Source organism: Chelonoidis abingdonii, chromosome 2 (genome assembly GCF_003597395.2).
Source record: "Chelonoidis abingdonii isolate Lonesome George chromosome 2, CheloAbing_2.0, whole genome shotgun sequence".
In the NCBI taxonomy this organism is placed as follows: Eukaryota; Metazoa; Chordata; order Testudines; family Testudinidae; genus Chelonoidis; species Chelonoidis abingdonii.
Window position 1 is genome coordinate 87,169,148 of NC_133770.1, and position 19,137 is coordinate 87,188,284.

General features: G+C 40.8%; 1 protein-coding gene across 8 annotated transcripts in view; it reads left to right on the top strand.

Annotated features, from left to right (window-relative positions):
- TRAK1 (trafficking kinesin protein 1) overlaps nucleotides 1-17,674 on the top strand; it is a 190,442-nt gene extending 172,768 nt beyond the window's left edge. For all 8 annotated transcript variants that reach the window (XM_032763372.2, XM_032763373.2, XM_075062531.1 and 5 more), the window contains 2 exons: nucleotides 8,928-9,030; nucleotides 14,862-17,674. In XM_032763372.2, the coding sequence (XP_032619263.1) occupies nucleotides 8,928-9,030; nucleotides 14,862-15,660 (902 nt within the window). In that variant the 3' untranslated portion in view covers nucleotides 15,661-17,674. The remainder of the gene's footprint in view (nucleotides 1-8,927; nucleotides 9,031-14,861) is intronic.
- Nucleotides 17,675-19,137: the final 1,463 nt, after the last annotated feature.

Here is a 19,137-nt window from a genome sequence, read left to right on the forward strand (position 1 = left end):
AGTTTGTGGCTACACAGAAGTTACAAATTGTCTTGCAATGCAGGTATATTGAAATTTATCTTAAAACAGATTTAAGTTTGGAAGGAAAGAGTAATTTTGTATCTGACGCTTCACTTGTTTTATGGTTTCATATTAATCATTATTCTTTATCAGTGACAAACCCAGCCAATACTGAGGTTTCCATGAAAACTAATTCGTGTATATCTAGTCATTTTTACGAATTCTATCTCCAACTCCTCCTCCAAATGGCACAGCTTTCGGTATAGCCTGTTGTGTCCTACTGTGGAGGACCTAATGGCATCAGTGGATCACAGCCAGAGTTGCAGTCACTCTGAGTCTCATTCAAGTGAAGGGGTGAGAGATTGCTGCATCCCTTTTTTCTGCATTGGAATGATTCATCACTTTGGAAGCTACCAACTACCTCTTATGCTGTTAGATGACTGGAATGCAGACTTTACATTGCCAACACATTGTCATTATTGTACTATTGTTATAGAGCCTAATAACCACTCCCCTCTCTTAACAAATGTGAATGAAACACGAAGCTGATGTCCGGTGAAGCTTTGGTATGACTCCTCATGCTTCTTAGAGCATATCTGTCTGACCTCAGCAATCATGAGTTATACACCTTCTACCACAGTTTCCTTTTCAAGAAAAAGAAATTGCTGGAGAAAAAGCTCCTGCAATGAGGCAGAAGTAAACCCTGAAAGACTGGATAAGCAATGTCTTGTGTAAGCAAGAGGGTTATAACAGGCACTGTGGTTCCTTAATGAAAGGGCCTGATGAACATTCACTTACCTGCAGCAATTAAAGAGACACCCCCATGCTAGGGAAACTCCCAAACAGATCAGCTTACAGTGAAAAGTGCCCTGTAAGTAAATATTTACTTACAGCTGTGCATAATTTAAATGTAGGGTACACAATCAGTGTTTATTTTTTAGGGACAGTCACTGCAGAAGGATTTATTGGGGGGAATTCATAATATTTTTTTCTACTTTGCTGTTCTGTATTTAAATATTGGCAAAACTGCTTTTCTCAACTTCTTTTCTTCTTGTCTGATCTTTCAGGGAAATCAAATGCTGATTTTTATTTATTTTTGACCTTCCATTCATTTTCATTCCATCAGAGTGTACAGCAATGTCACAAAAACAGGGCTGATTTCATTACAAGATCAAGCAAGTGGAGAAGGTAGGCTGTCAGGGAATAAACTCTTCTCTAAGAACACATGACTGAATTAAAAGCAAAGGGAATATAGAAAGTAATCTGGACGATCAGATTTCATTTTGTGGAAAAATTCAAGTTTTTTCCTTTGTGGAAGCTCCACTTTAGAAGATGTTTGAAGCAAGAAAATACCTTCCTTACAATGCATCTCGGCAGCCATAAAAATACTACAACTCCTGGAAATAAGCCCTTACAGGATTATATGCAATAATAGGATCTTCTCAGCCTTTTGGCCAAGTGTCAATTCATCATATATTGTATGTCTGCTTCTGAGAATTACATACTGCCTTGCAAGACTGTGATAGGTCTTGTCTACCTCCAAGAACCACATCCTTCCATCAGATGGTTGTGAGGAGCATTTCCAGTTTACATCTTTATGGGCAGCTAACGTGAGCTGCTATGACAGTTTTGTGCGGCCTACTGATGAGCACTTACAATGAGCATTCTCTTTAAGCGCTAATACCTAGGTTCAAGAGCGCAAATAAGGCTGATGCTTTCTGGTAGTGCTGAAGATGTCTTATGGCCAAAAAAAAGGAGGCAAATTGCACTGTCCTTTCATCTGGATGATGGGTTGGGACATAAATCTCTGCTGACTGAAGGGTGACTGATGTTCGTTTTTAAGATTTTTCTCTCAAGGTTTGAGAACTGCAGCAAATGTAAATGCTTTGAATAACTTCGGCACATGGGACTGGAGTAATACTCATAGTCATGGTATTAAGATTTTTCAGTACAAACTGAGCCCCTGGCCCTGCAATTTGCAATATATGGATGAACTGATGTGCTCACAGAGCACTCCAGGTTACATGTAGGCACAGTGCATTGTAAATGCACTTCTGCATTGTAAATTGCACAATCAGATTCTCTGTGAAATATGTATTCTCTTACATGGAGATTTTTGACATAATTGAAATAGTGAGGATATTAAAGGCGTACTCTCAAGTTAAAGCCCATACATTTTAAAAAATAGCCTTATATGTGCCAGTAATACCTGAGATTATTAAAACTGAAAGCACTTAAACGTCTATTTTTTTCACCTTTTATACTGTTTCTTTCCTTTTTAAAAAAAAACATTCATTGTTCCAGACTAGTCAGTTTCAGTTTGTAGTCAGATTGTCTGGTTCAGGTACACGGACAATGCTCTTTCGCTGAAAATTCAGAACCGCTACAGAAAGTTTCATTGAAATAAAGGCTAATTAGAAGTACTCTACACTGTAAATAATTGGTTAATAGGAAACGTGCCAGTAGATGACATTCAAGAATATGTAGCATAGTTCCTGGGATAAGTAACTGGTGCAGCAAAATCACATTAAATATATTTCTGTACATTCTTTATTAAAAGCCTTATTTTGGGTCTAAAGCTTGACAGAATCCTTTTACGAGACAGAAGGCATTTTCAGATGAAGACTTCCTTACATAGGCCCTAAGCTAGCTAGCTAATATACTTTAAGTATGTAAGTAGTGAGTAGTGTGCAGTTAAGTGCATATTTAACTGTAGGCTGATTCAGAGTCATAGGGATTGATCCTGCAGCTCTTCATTTGCATGAGCTCTAGGGCCGGCTCCAGGCACCAGCTGAGCAAGCTCGTGCTTGGGGCGGCAGATTCTATGGGGCGGCATTTTTTTTTTTTTTGTTCGCTGCTCTGGCCGCCCTGTAGGGGGCGGAGGAGGGGAACGCCCTGCAGCAAACTCGGCAGGACAGCCCGTGTCCTTCCCTCACCGCTGTCTGGAGCAGCGCGGAGCCCTCCCGGCAGGCAGCGCGGCGGTTGGGGCCGCATGGCGAGCGCCCTGCTGAAAAGCTGGCCGTCCCACTTCTTTCTCTCCCCCCCCACTCCCTCCCCTTCCCCCCTGCTAGACCGGGCATGCACTCTGCAGCACAGGGAGTCCCCCTGCACCCTCGCTCCAGCTGCCCTTAGGGTTTTTTTGTTTTGTCCCCCTCCCCCCACTTTGCTGGCTGCGCTGTTGTTTCTCCCCCTGTGCCCCCGCTTTGCTGCTCCAGCCACACTGTGTTCCCCCACCCGCTTTGCTGCTGCAGCCAAGCCATTTTTGTTTTGTTTTCCCCGCTCTTCTTTGCCCTTCCAGCCGCGCCACAGGTTTTTCCCCCCTGCTTTGCTGCTCCAGGTGCGCCAGTTTTTTGTTTTGTGTCCCCCCCCCAGCGCTTTGCTGCTCTGGCTGCACCATTTTTTTTACCCTGCTTTGCCGCTCTGGCAGTCGCCACCCCCCCTTTTTTTGTTTTGCTTGGGGTGGCAAAAAAGTCAGAGCTGGCCCTGATGAGGTTACTTGTGTGAAGGATTCCAGGATCAGGCCTATGCACTCATTTCTTTTTTAAAACTTGGCATCTAAAGGTAGAGAGAAGGGGAGTTTTTCAAAACAAGTGCCTAAAATGGTGGAAGTACATAATGAATGCCTTAAATCTGGTTGTTTTTAGGAAGACTAATATGTACCTACAAGAAATTATTAGCAATGTATGGAAAAGGAATAAAAATACACTAATATCTATTTAAAACAAGATGTTGATGCACATTTGTATTATCTTCTCTAAGATGGTATAAATATTTGAAAGGGAGTTTTGTAAAAGGAACAGTTGTCAGTATTAATTTTTGCTTGTTGCTGTTAAAAGTACACCTCTACCTCGATATAACACTGTCCTTGGGAGCCAAAAATTCTTACTGCGTTATAGGTGAAACTGTGTTATATTGAACTTGCTTTGATCCGCCGGAGTGCACAGCCCCGCCCCTCCAGAGCACTGCTTTACCACGTTATATCCAAATTCATGTTATATCGGGTCGCATTATATTGAGGTAGGGATACATTACAGATTGACTCAAATATCCTTGCCTGCCTACAGTCAGGTAGAAGCTAGATTAATGATTGAAAAATGTGAAACCACTTCATTTCTGTACTCTTTGGTTGTATATTTTGTGACAAGCAGACCTCTGTCAATAAAAGCCTAGAAAAATCATACCCACGTAAATAATATTGGATACCAGTACACTTGTTGAACTAATGTATATGCTTCCATTACAGGCCATTCATTTAAACAATTGCTCACTCATTAAACCCATCCTTGCTCAGTTATGTTATATTTTAGTCTGTTTTTAATGCAAGGTATAGTTAAGGTGTTATGTAATACAAATAAGAAATCATTGATATACCATCGTAGGCATTGTTAAGATGTGTGGTGTTTTGTTTGTTTGTTTTTTATTTGGTGGTTTTTACTGTAAAGCCCATTAATAATAACCAAGTAAAATAACATTACTAATATTGAGTCTTTGACTCAGTCTCTCCACCAAAGCCAGGTAATTCTATCCTCGCTCCTCTAGTGTCTAAGGATTTTAACTCATGATAGAGAACTCAGGAAAGCTTGCTGTTCAGAGAGCCATTCATTGCTCAAGCACAGAACAGAGGGTAGAGAAGAAGCTCCAGAACATCACTTTTGAAGAGGGATGGAGGTGGAAGTACCTTGCTTGCCCTCTTGTAGATACTTGCCTGTGGATCAGTCAGGGTTATGTCCTCTGAGCAGCAGAGAGACCCAGCTAATCAGAACATGTGACATCAGCCCCTTTGTTAAGGCTGGTTCTGGCGGACTATCCCTGTTTGATTTTTGATTCCAGCAGACATAACTAGGCTGCCTGAGGTAGGCTTTCAGCTGTTAACTTCCCCTTTCTGGTCCTGTTTCCTATCAGCAGAGTTAGAGTCTGCTATGGATTCAACAACAACAGAGAAGGTAAAGCTCAGTGGAGGGGACCTTTCTTTCTCCATGCTAAAGCTGCCATCTTTCGTTGTCCTGGAGAATAAGCCTGTTATAGGAAGTACCTGAAACATCCACACTGCTGTGCTGTGTGCCACTTGATGACACAGATGATGTTTTTTGCCAGGCTGTCTAGGCTCAAGCATTTCTCCTCCCCTGTGGGGTATGTTAATGATGACACACTAATAATGGATGCAGGGCCCTTGGACTCCATATTTAATATCAAAATAGCACCATTGAAGAACAGATGCCCTTGCAGGGGCCTTGCTTTATTAGTCATCCTCCTTTCTTCCTTCCCATCCCCTCTAAAGCAGCCATGACTTATTTCACTGCAGCAGTAAAAGAAATATTTAATGCTTTAAACATTTACTGCACCAAAGAGATGAGCTAGTTCCTCCCAACTGCAGTTCACCCTCCCATCCCTGCTTCCAACCAACCCCTGCTAAAGAAGGCAAAGGGGAATGTGGCTTCAAACCCTAAAGAGGGCAAGTGTCCTTCTGAGGAAGAGTAGTGATGGAGGTGATTCCACACTCTAATCAAAGACAAGGGACTAGATCCTTTCCTCAGCACAAGCCCACGTCCAAAATGCTGGACAGAATGGCCCACTCCAGCTTTTAAAAAACACAAACCTAGTCTCTAAGGCCTAAGGCCTCCGAGATGTCTTACGGCCATCCAAGTCACCCTTCCAATTCCTCCATCTATTTCAGGGGGACTATAGATCTGATGAGAGAAATATTCTGCAGTGCAAAGATGTACAATGCATTCCAATCAGTGCAGTGTCTCACAAGATCAATCAACATCCTTGGCATAATGGAGAAAGAGTCTGGACCCAATATTATATGTTAATGTATTTCTGTTAATTTCAGCAATTTTTTTCCATTTCTTCCACTAACCAAATTTGTCCAGTGTTCTGTGGGTGAGGAAGGCCCTAGGCTTTTCTACAGCCCATTTGTGCCTCTCTGGTGGCACAGAGGGGCTATAAAACCAGCTTAAATGGCCAATTGAGTATTACCCCAGCATTGGGAGCATGGCCAGAGTGTATCTGCACTATGCTGTATCTAGCTGACAGAATGGCTCCTTGAGTCTGTGGGTGGCCTGGTTGTACCTGAAACAGGCCTGAGCTGCTCTAAATTGCACTGATTGGTATAAATCACTTTCACCCCTCAAGAGAATTTCTCGTGTCTTTTTTTTTTTTTAAACAAATTGTGTTTTGCACTATTTCTCTGTTTTCATCCTACTGTGAATTTTTGTTGCTAATTATTTGTCTTTTTAAAAAGGATTGTTAATAAAAGTACAGAAATGGTCAGGGGCTTTAGCAGGTGTCCCTGTAATGAAATGTATATAAATCAGACTGAGGCAGGATTCTGAAGATACTCTGTCACCCATCAGCATGCAGATGTTTGTTGTCGAATATGCAGGAGAGAGCAGAGCATTTTCCTCCTCTTAAATATAGTTGGCTTTTTTATCTTGATCATTTGACTTCTGCAGAAAAGTATTGTTTTAAACGTAACAAGCCGGATCCTCAGCTAGTGTAAAACTACATAGTCCCCTTGAGTTCCACACCAATTTACACCAGCTCAGGATCTGACCCTTGTTCTGTAGGATGGTTTGCTTAGGAATAAGTCTTTTGTTTGCATTTCCTGAACTTTGGGAAGTACTGATCATTTACAATGATGGGTTCTTACTCTCTCCATATTGTGTTCAAAGGATGGAAAATGCTACAGCAATCTGATAGACTTCTTTGTTGACTGATGGAGGATGAAGCTGGTCCACGTTCTCCTAGTGGTATTTTGGAGGGTTAAATCTATAGCTTTGAATACCGATTTCTCTTTAATCATTTTGATGTATCCCTTACTATTGGGATCAGTGACTTCTGTACTTTTAGCAGCCTTTTCCTATCTCACAGACTCATTAATTACGAGTTTTGCTTTTGCTAATGCAGCTATATCTTCAGTGTGCCCATTTCAAATCTGAGGGGAAGCACAACTAGTGTCTTCTTCAGTGACTACTGCAATCAATAGGGGAGGGAAATACAATTACTGTTCTGTATCCATGTGCATAATTGGGCTGGGCTCATAATCTCAAACCAGCATTGCATTGTTCTGTTTTTTTCATCATCTAGCAAGAACTGTTTTAATCTCTGCTTTGTCTGTCCTTCGATGTTTTCACCAAATAATCTTTTTTTCATGTCTGTTGTTTGAGATCTTTCTCCAGCTTTTATTTTAATTTTTCACAATATGCACAGAATCATGATTGCTAGGCTGTGCCCACTTATACAGTAGATAAATACATTGCTCACCCTAATCTCTAAAACAATGGGATTCCTGAACCGCCGTAATTATCATCTGTGGAGGTGAAGTAGAGCTGGTTGCCTTTTTATTTATTTATTATTTTTCTAAATACCATACTAACAACCAAACTTCCTAACAAGACACACCCCAGTGTGTTTAACCAAAAACATTATATTCCATTAGTGCATGGCACTATTTCCTATTATTAAAAAGTTGGAGAGGCTAGCTTCGTAGTGAATCACCTGTCATGTGCTTAGACACTTGTTTCTGTTTTCACCTTTCACTTTGCCCATGCTTTCTCTCGCACCTTATACCCTGTTGATCTCCTACTTTCTTTAAGGACTGTCTGGCTGCACACGAGTATTTGAGCTGTAATATTTTTCAAATGAAAGAGGAAATACAGCCATAATCAGAACTTGCCTTGCTCATTTCTGAGAATCTCTGGAAGTTCTGAATGGTGTGTGGTGTCTGTTCAAGGCAATCTATCAAGCAGTCACATACTGCAACACTAAAATGTGGCCTAGTCAGGAGATGCCTCAGAGGGCTTGGGTGGGGGGGAATCACACGCATGTTTTATTGTGCATGTTGTTTTGGCCACCACTAATTTTTAAAAGCTCAGATAGTAAATAAGAGCCTATGCAATCATGATATCTTTGATTATAGTATTTAACTTCTTTGGTTGTTCCTCAAGCTTCTCAGATGCATGGCTCCTAAACTTTCTAATTAGTTTGCAATGGAATATATTCCACAGCTGCATTTTATAGCAAATAAAAAATAAATAACCCCCACACAACATACCACTCTGCTAAGAACTTAAGCACATCATCTTAACCACTTAATGTTTCTTTTCCCTACAAACCAGATCATCTCCTTTTCCAGATTATCTATACTGTCATCAGAATGTAAGAGCTGACATTTTTACAATGAAATAACCATTGGCGGTACCAAAATGTTTTTCTGTACCTGTCACAACAAATACTTACGAATAATCAAAAATTGCTATCTACTGCAGCTGTGGATATTATGCCTTAAAAAACAAGGAAATGTCTCAGATGTACAGTAGTGGATCCAAATTTTTAAAATTATCCTGTCTGTGGATTTGAAAGTCAGACAGAGAGGAGTCACAGTACATCCTGAAACTTACTAGTAAGGGTTTCTGTGGCTTTAGCCTACATAGCATAGCTGGATCCATTACTGAAATGAAAGGTAATGGGGATGCCTTTGCCTGGATCAATCCAGAAGCTGAATTGCAAGAGTGTTCAGGATGTTGTAGATGCTCTGAAACCTTATCTGCACTAGGAATGTGTTCCTATAATTCCCACTGTTGCTGCCACTGTCAAGGGTGTTGGCGGTGGCAGCAGCTGGCATTTTAAGTACTGTATCATCTGAACCTCTTTGACGATACCAGCGAAACTAGACTGGTGAAAGTAATGGTGGGAAAATTTAGCAACTATTTTATTATTGTCAGAATAAACTTAGACTTGTGGAGATTGGTTTGCAGAATGGGTGCCAATTCCAATAACCCAGTAAGCTTGTATATTTCACCTTCCCTGCATTGATCCAGCCCAAGGTATTACATCACTTTTTGCATCTCTTTGTGAGCACACTGAACTTTTTATTTTCCTTTTATATATAAATGCAAAGAATTTGCTTTTTTTTTTTAATTTAGTACATCATCCTGGGAAGTGCATGTCACAAACCAACTCCACCTTCACCTTCACCACCTGCCGCATTCTGCACCCTTCTGATGAGCTCACACGAGTCACTCCAAGGTAAGGGTTTTCAATGACACAAACAGTTCAGGGATGCCACAATCTCATGGGGAGGAAAAAGCAAAGGAGTGGCGTAAGCAAGGGAATAGCAATGATATGCATGGGGATGGCGGAGAGAGGGAGTAACAAACTTGAAATGTGTTCTCCCCTTCCTCCAGTTCCCTGTCAAATCTCTCAACCTCGTCCTGTTCTAAAAGGATGTGTAATGCCTGGCTTTACAAAGCCAATTGAGATATTGCAGAATCTACCTTCTGCTATTCAAATCTGGCACAGGTTAGAAGTGATTAACTGTTGCTTCAAGTCTCTTGGCCCAGTGGTATGCTACCAATGTTTGAACAAAGGGCTTCCATAAAAGTGCATCCACTGCCCCCAAAACTGGTTATAAATCCTAAGTACCAAATGTGTAAATGGTCTGAGGGTAACACTCACCCCAGTGCAGAGCACCAGCACAAGGAGCCCTCTGTCCACTTAAACCCTTTAGACTTTAGTGGCACACAGGCTTTGTGCTGCCTCTCTTTATATTTCACCTGTAGAGAAGGGTGTGGGACTAACGAGTCTATTCGTTTGTTATCCCATTTAAACAAATACTGGAGAGACTAAGACTGTATTATACATTCATCAGGAAAATATTTGAAAATATCTGGCCCTTGGTACAAGGGGAAAAAATAAATAAATAAAGCAAAGAGGTAATTTTAGAAGCTCCAGAGATAACTTTCTTCTCTTGAATCTGAAGAGAGGATTCAGCACTGGCCAGATGAGGGAGGGAAGGGACTCAACCAGCCTCCACGAAATTGTTCAAACGCTCTCTCCAGTTTGATGGTGGAATCTTAAGCTTCTGAGAGCCCCCTGCCACACATCAGAGGGACTGTTTGAAAATGAATTGATGGTCTCAATCTAGTCCTTAGTGAACAGTCACCTCATAGTAATTGGCACTAATAGGCACCATGTTAGTCAAGAGGGTTAGGATTTGATGACTAAAGAGGGTGAATGGACTTTACACCTAAAGATGGACCCACCAGAACTAGGTGGAGGCCAGTATGTAAAGTATTCTTTGCATTTAGAAAGACTACACCCAGTTTTCTCACCCTTCTACCATCTTCAGCCTGCACAAGGAAGAGTACCACTGTTGTCCTCATTCGCAAGCCAATTCAGAGATCTAGATCAGGGGGAGGCAACCTATGGCACGGGTGCCAAAGGCGGCACGCAAGCTGAGTTTCAGTGGCACTCACACTGCCCAGGTCCTGGCCACCAGTCCAGGGGGCTCGCCATTTTAATTTATTTTTAAATGAAGTTTCTTAAACATTCTGAAACCTTATTTACTTTACATATAACAATAGTTTAGTTATATAGTATAGACTTAGAAAAAGAGCTTCTAAAAAGGTTAAAATGTATTATGGGCACGTGAAACCTTAAATTAGAGTGAATAAATGAAGACTCAGCACACCACTGCTGAAAGGCTGCCGACCCCTGATCTACGTTAATGAAGGGCAGTGCTTAGAAATCAAATTGGCCCAACTACTGGTAGCCAAAGCAGAACTTTTGAGAACTAAGGGAATGTGAACACCTGCTGGATTGTGGCTATTTGGAAAGGAAGTACAAATTCATTATGGGAAATGGAACTGTTTACACTTACACTTCCATGTAGTATAAATTAAGAACCATGCTATGAGTGGCTTTTCACTTCCAGCACCACCATTTAAATAAGTTACTTTTATTTTGCTGCAACATCACTCCTAAAATGTAGACATTGTTTGCGCTGTTAATAATGGCCATAACAATCTTCTTGAGATTCATTGGTTACTAAACTTAACAAGTTTGCTACAACCAGTAACTAAACTCAGCTTCATTTTAGCAAATTCTCAGGGACGAAGTTGGCCTGGCACCATTCATTCAGAAATACGTGATGCTGTCAACAGAACTGTTGGTGAGGAGGAGCTTCTTAAACTGTAAATGATTCTTCACAGGTCATGTGAGGAGGAGGATGAAACTGCATTATGTCACGTTATGCTGAGAGGAGATATAGGGCAGACACTATGACCCAACATGGCAGGGGGTGAGCAAACACTGCCAGCAGTGTCTGTGCTGGCGGGGTCGTATAGAAGAAATTCTAGTGTGTGTGGCACCAGCTAACCCAAAAAGTTGTAGATATTTACCCACTTAGTTACATTCTAACCTAACATTCTAACCCAGGTTACATTCTAATCAGACTAAATTTCATGTAGCAAAGCAAGGTGCTGATTTTTCCTAGACCTTATCCTGAAGCTGTCACTAGTTTGAAGCACTTAGGCCCCTTTAGGTCTTTGTTTTTGTTTTGTGATTGTATTTAGGATATCCTACAGTGGTTCTGTTGGGTGGGCAAAGTATTCTCAATCAAGGCAATGCTAAGAAAGTGATGCCAGTATAAAAATTGTTTTCATGCAGCACTGGCTTTCTGTTGCATTTTAATGTGTATCTGCAGTGGCAGCACAGCAGAAATGTAAACCTGAATTTCTAGAAATAAAATCAAATTGGAGATGGAAGGAGTGTGGAGAGAGGGCATTCCTGTCAATAGGGTAGTCACTAAGAAGCAATTTAGTCTATAATTTGAAATGAAACAGAATACCTATGACGGTGGTGGTTTGGGTTTTTTTTTTAAATAGGATTTCTTTAAAAATTGACCATTATCTGTAGTGTCCCAAATTTAGTTTCCAACATTTCTTTGGTTTCGCACTAAAAATCAGTTCACAGAATAAACTTTCTCCTGTTTTCTCTGTTCCCATGCTTTTGCACCCCTACTCTTAGCCATTTTAGGAGATGTATTATAGTGGTTGTCATGTTGTCCATTGCTCTTAATGTTGCCAAACTAATCAGAGGTATGAAGATTCAGCTTTAATCTATTGCCATAGGAAAAGTTCCTCACTAGCTTCCCCCCTTTCATAGCCTTGTACCGTGTGTGTGTGTGTGCACGCGCGTGCACACATTGGTGACGTGTTATCTTCCCAGCTACAATGAGAGGTCCTCCCCCAACACTGCTCACTGCCCAGACAAGCAGTGAGGAAATGTAAAGAGTGTGGACCAACTGCAGTATATCTGCATGTCAAGCTATTTGGCACTGCAGACAGGTGCTGCACTTACAGGTAAAAGCCACCAGGTGGTGCAAGAAAATACATTCCATAGTAATTGAGAGAGGATGCTTTTCAAATTATGATGGGTAAACTGCTTTAGCTATTCAAACACTGTGCTTTACTGCACTTCATATCTGGCCTTATTTGGATTTCCCTTTGACAAACTACAGCTGCAGAATAAAATGCAGTAGCCCCTGCAGACTATGTTCCCTTTCTAGAATAGTCAACAGATTTGTGGTGTTATGGATCCGCTGCTGAGATGCAAGGAATCCCCACAGAGCAGAGAGTGCAGTGCATGGGCTCCTACCTGATCTTCCACAGCAGAATTATGCTGGTCCTGCTTGCGGAGGCCTTACTTGGCCACAGAAAAGGGGTAGGACTTGGACTTCCTTGAATGGTGCTTATAAGCTTGAAAACTAAGCTTTTAATGATGGGTGCTTTACAACTGTGTCAAATAAATAAATAAAAACTCACTAGGTTACACCCTTTCAGGATATGTCTAGTATAGAGTTTGTGGTCCTGTCTTCATTCAAGTTAATTAATTGCCAAATGCCACTTAGGCTGAGGTGGAGTATTTGTGGAGTGTGTCGACTTGCGTTTGAAGTAGTGTAAATTAACCTGAGTGAATTGGCAATCCATTATCCAGGTCTGGTCTACCCTACAGACTTACACTGGTATAACTACATCACTCAGGGGTGTGAAAAAGCCACATCCTCTGTCCAACATAGTTACACTGACCTAACCTCCTGGGACAGACAGCACTACGATGGTGGGAGAGCTTCTCCCGTTGACATAGCTACTGTCTCTCAGGGAGGTTGTTTAACTATGCTGACAGGAGAGCTCTCTCCCATTGATGTAGAGCATCTTCATTAAACCACCACAGTGACACAGCTGCACCGATGCACCGTGTGAAGTGTAGACCTGCCCCTAGAGTTAAAATAGGACCAGTCTCCAGAAACCCTGCGGTATTGTCTGCATGGGAGAAAAAGGTGTGTGTTTTTGATTTAGGCCTTGTCTGCACTTGGAAATGTACCAAAATAATCATTCCAGAATAGCTATTTTGGTACATTTACAAGAGTAGACAAGCCTGTAGCTTAACTCAGTTGAACCTCCTCCTTAGTGTCCATGTAGACACAGCGTAGCCCTTTCAAACATTCTTAAAGGGGCTATGCAGCCATTAAGGGGAGTTAAACTGGATTGAAAAAACATTTTTTTGCTCATTGAGACATGGCCAAAGAGGCTGAATTTCGGTAAAGGGTGAGGAGATCCCTATAGTTGGAAATCACTCTCTAAAGTCTGTAAAGCATTTTGGAATTCACCTGCATGAAGATGTGTATTTGAAGTGTTACATATATTTGTGGTAGGGCATGCCTAGAACACTGTGAATGGGGTCTTACCCAGTATCCATTGATAATACAAGCCCTCCTTTTGACTTTAGTAGGTTTCAGTAGGGCTCATACAGACAGCAAGTTTTTAAGGATGACCACAGTATGCCTGCAGGGTGCTGAAGATGCAGGGCCTCAGAATTTTCACTTAGGCGCACTGGATCCAGATTGTAACTCTTGTCACCACTGAACTTGCATTTCTAAGAATTAAAAGTAAAGTTGAATCTCCATTCATGTGAGAAGGACCAACCACTGGGGAGGGGAAAACTCATCAAAATTAGTGCCACAAGTTATACATTTTTTTAACCAATAGAATAAAAAATGCCATTGGTCAGATACAAGAAATATGCCTGCATGTGTGTTTACAATGTTCGTTGCCTGTGTTTTATATTTAATGTGCTGGTTGTTCCTGACCTGCACCGTCTGACCTGCTGTTGGGATTGTTTTTGTTTCTTTAGATGGGAGAGGGTTGGGCAGGGTATATTCAATGCTTTCCCTGGTTCAAGACTATGCAAATAAGCATGAAATCTGTGGACACCAAACATAACAATAAAACTGACCCGTATTGTATTTGGTTTGCTGCTGAGTTATCGATTATTCATCTACCAAACTATTGATAATCAGTGGCCTGCTTTTTTCAAAGGTGTGGTACTTAATGGGAGTCTTTCTGGTAGCGAGTGGTCAGCATCTCCGAAAATCAGGAACCAAGTCTTTTTTCCCCTTTTTTTGCTCAGTTTAATAAAAGGGCTTGTTTTAATCAGACGGATGATAAAATACCAACTCCCAGCTTCTCTGTTACAACCACTTCTGCAGCCAGTTGATCAGAACAGGTTCTGCTTCCCACCTGCTTTTCTCATGGGATAGTAAGATACAGCATTACTGGAACCATTAGCAGTTTGGTGGGTGGGGAGTTGCCACTCTGAGCCATATCCTGGTCTCATTGAAGTCAGTGGCCAACTCCAATTTACTTAATCCTTGTCCTATTGAAGTCCTTGGGAATTAGGGCCAAGTACTGATCCCATTCTAGTCAGTGGCTGAAGAGGAAACGCTCTAGCAGCTGAATTATTAAAGACCATTTATTTGTGGTTATATCAAAGGATGTTTGATCCAGGGTGCTGGGAAATCATTAATCCAGCCATTCTGGACAAAAATGATGTTTAAAGCTGAGCTCCAGATGTTCAAAGTGATGATCTCTAGAACTCCATGTCCTGTATCCAGCATTCCCAAGAGTCAGCAGATCTTTTGCGTTGGCTTTTCAGACTCCCTTATAAATGGAATATTTGTTCACGTTGAAAATCTTTACCCAGGCTCATTAATTCACCTTTTCTTCCTTTGTTTTCAGCCTTAATGCGGCACCTACTCCAGCTTGCGGCAGCCTTGGCAATTTGAAAGGCACCCCGGTCGCTACTCCATGCACCCCTCGGCGTCTAAGCTTGGCAGAATCCTTCACTAACCTTCGGGAATCCACAACTACGATGAGCACATCCTTGGGCCTGGTGTGGCTGCTTAAAGAACGAGGCATCTCAGCAGCAGTGTACAATCCACACAGCTGGGACAGGGCCAGCAAGGGCACCATCCTGAACCCGTACTCTCCTAAGATGGCGATCATTCCTTCCACTCCTCCGAACTCACCTATGCAGACTCCCTCTTCTTCCCCACCTGCTTTTGAGTTCAAGTGCACCAGCCCTCCTTATGACAACTTCCTTGCTTCCAAACCTGCCAGTTCCATTTTGAAGGAGGTGAGAGAGAAAAAGAACATCAGGAACAGTGAGAGTCAGACTGACGTGTCTGTCTCCAACCTTAACCTTGTGGACAAAGTAAAGCGGTTTGGGATTGCCAAAGTAGTTAGCTCGGGGCAAACACGAGTGCCTCCCTTAACTGATGATGAGGGACCTCTTCTCTGTGGGGCACAAGGACCAGTAAGAGCCTTTGTTCCCCGAGGCTTGGCCCCAGAAGGCCTTCAGTTGGGCTGCCCTTCTGCAACAAGTGCTATTGGCGGTATTCAGCTGAACACTGGCATTCGAAGGAATCGGAGCTTCCCAACCATGGTGGGTTCCAGCATGCAGATGAAGGGCCCTGTAACTCTAACTTCTGGCATCCTAATGGGAGCCAAGCTCCCTAAGCAAACTAGCTTACGATGAAGGACTACATTTTTATGGCTAGACTTTTAAAGAGATACCAAGAACCCACCTCCAATTTTTTTTTCTTCCATTGCCTCCTGAGTTTGACAAATCAACTTTGTGCCTAATGGGAGAAGTGTGTAAACTTTGTACAGTTTGTAAATATGTACCAGATATATTGTAACTAGTTTTTGTTTTACTGTTCAGTTGAGTGCAAAATGTTCTGACACTGCAGTTGCTGTATTAGGGTTTAACTTGCTAACCTTCTGAAAGGTGTTTGTTTGTTTTTTTAAGATGCACTGAAAAAAAAACAACAAAAAAAACCCCACAATCCGTGGATGGAAGAATATGAATTCTGTAGCTGGCCTAACTTGACCTAGCATAGCAAGGTTATTGACCATGTTATCTGAGACATTGGAATAACAGCAACAGGGAGCATTTGTGCTTTGGTAAGTGCTAAACAAAGTAGTCAGCTTAGCATCTGTGATCATTTCATTTTGCCCTTGTGGATGAAGTGGGTTATCAGAGCGTGTGGCGTTATGCTTGAATTGATGAGACATTTTTCTGTTTTTGTTTTGTTTTTCCTCGTATGATAAACTTGAACTAGTACTATGTTTTGAGGTCAACAGGCCTGCTATGTGCCTGGAAAAATAACACATTTCCACTACTGCTGTTTCTTCTGGCATATCTGTATTCTGTGTGATTCACTTTATTTTTTTCAGTATTGCACTGGATTGTGGAAGGAAAAATGCTTTACATTGTGTTCTCTTGCTAACACTGAAAATCACACCTTACAAACAATCCCTAAAGAGACTAGTTTTCACACTCACAAGATAATATGGCAACCATTTCCTGGGAGCCAGAGTCACTGAACAGATTGGAAAACTGTCTTGTTTGGAAAGATCGTTTAGCAAAAGCAGTCTTGGAAAAAGGTGTGTGCTTGAAATATCATGCAGGGAAGAACCACAAAAGTATTTAGTAACAGAATATGGTACAAGCAAGGGAAAGCAGCTTTTGATCTTATATTTGACTTTTCGCTACAGGTTTTGTATATAAAGAAAACAATCCACTAAGTGGTTTTATAACAAGGTGAGGATATTTTCTACTTAGCTTTCATCATTTTTCATAGAAACCTGTTTCCATCCAGGTGTTGTAAACTTGCCAGAAGTAACAGCCATTTGAAAACATATTTTTATTCCCCTGCTTTAATAAGCCCATGTGCTTTCAATCAGAAAAGCCCACTATTTGTTAGAATTTTCTTTCCTGTCCCTCCCAGTTTTATGCAAGGTGCTTGCAACAATATTGTTAGCTCTTAACATAGAAAGGGACAAAAAATTTCTGTAGCCAAGAAAAGATTATTTCTGAGCTTTCATTTAAAAAATCAGCATCTGCTTTTTTCCTTGTAGTCTCTGTGAAGTTTAAAATCAAGCAGCCAGTTTATTTATTGCCACCAATACTGCACTACATGTAATTGCCGTGAATTGCCATTTGTACCAGACTGTTACTAAATCATTAGCACTGATAATTTCTTGTATAAATGGAACTGTCTTTTAGCCTTTGTGACAAGAGAAGGATGTCTTTGAATGAAGTAGATATTACAATAGTGCAATGATATTTTGAGAGAAAACACATGAGCCAAATATTGCATGTGTTTGAAGACTTCTATTTATTCTATGAACTTTAAAAAAAGTTTTAGTAAGATGTCATCAGCTCTATTTGCTGTTGTATTTGTGCACTTACTGCAAGTAACTTTAAATATCTTTTTATTTGAATGTATCTTTAAAACTAGATAGAATAACAAGTAGATCTGAAAAATAATTGAGTTATATGGGCCATTTTTTGTACCCAGAGAGAGAGCAATACCATATGAGCATTAAAAATGTAAAAACTAATCATGCAATTTGGAAAATATTATTATTTAGCCTTTAAATCAACAGTAGGAGCTGTCCAACCACCAGAAAGCAGTTGTAACACATCAGAAAGATAAAATTTACATTTTCTTCACTAATGAATATCAATAAAACAAAATAAAAATTATATTGTTGTGTATTATTCAGCTTTATCCTGGAGTTTTAAGGGGATAAATACTTTCACCTCAAAATGCCATATTGCTTCTTGAGTTATCAAAAGGAATGTAAGCTAATGTGGCTTTTAATATCTGTGGTTACTGAACTATGCTAAATACTGAACAAAAAAAGGGAAGGGAAATTATGAAAAATACTGGGAAAAATAATTCTTCAACCAACTGTGGAACTGGATGACGTTTTGGTTGTTGGTTTTTTGGTTTAGTTTTTTAATTCCAACATTTTGTCCAGTAAAGCCCAAGCCCCAGGAAGATAATAAATATGGACTTTGGATTTGGTGTGAGGTCAGAGGAGTCCAGCAGGGACCTGGGTCAGGTCTAGTCTTATTCAGTATCTTCATTATTGATTTGTAAGAGGAAATAAACACCAAAATAATGAAATTTGCAAGTTGTATTAAATTGAAAGTAGGCACAAATACCAGTGAGGGCAGAGTAATAAAACAAAAGGATCCATAGAGATTGGGGAGAGAAAAACCTGGAGAACAGTAATGCCAAGAGAGACTTGGGAGAATTTACCTCATATCAAATTAAACATGAGTTTGCAATATGATTTGGCAGCTGCAAAGAAAAGATGGGTGCAGTTACAGGCTGCATACATAGAGAGATCCTATCAATGAATAAAGGTTAATAGATTTCCTCTCTACAGCTCCTTTGCACCTCTGCCAGAAATTGTGTTCAGTTCTAGGAATCTCATTATCAAAGATAGTGATTAATTGGAAGGAGTTCTGGAGGGACCGACCTATGCAAACAGACTGTTAAGTATGTTCAACTCCAGCTCAAGAGATGATTGTTTTGAGGAGGGATAGAAGTTAGATGTTCGAAGGGTGTAAATGGGAAGTTATTTTTTAGTATATGCATAGCCAGGAGTATACTATACGATAGCCCCTATACTGTTTTTGTTCCTCCCGCCTGTGATGTTTTGGCTTAAACTAGATTATAAGCTCCTCTGTAAGGCTGGGGCTGCCTTTTGCTATAGGTCTATACAGCACCCAGCACGACAGGACTCCAACCTAGTTAGGGCCTCTTAGCACAAGCCTACTTAGGTTTTCGGAATCTTAATGGGTCAGGATGGGTGAATGGTCTAGAAATTATTTTGACATTTCACAACAATCTTCCTTAGAATGGTACAATTCTGATTTAGGAGGGATCTCTAGAACTAAGCTTTTGAATTTCTGTTCAAATCTTCTCTACTTATAATCAGAGAGTTCAGTCTCCCAGAGAAAGCATTTCTCTTTGGATTAATTTTGTACGGTAACAAAAACATTGTCCAGAAACAGCTGTCTGTAAAACCTGAACCAGAACTCTTCTCATATATCATGGAATTAATTGTTTCCTTTAACTCATGTAGAGAAAAGAAGGGCCTGGGACTCTTTTATCTTTACTGAAAGCTCTGGGAATTTCAGTGCTCTTCCTTG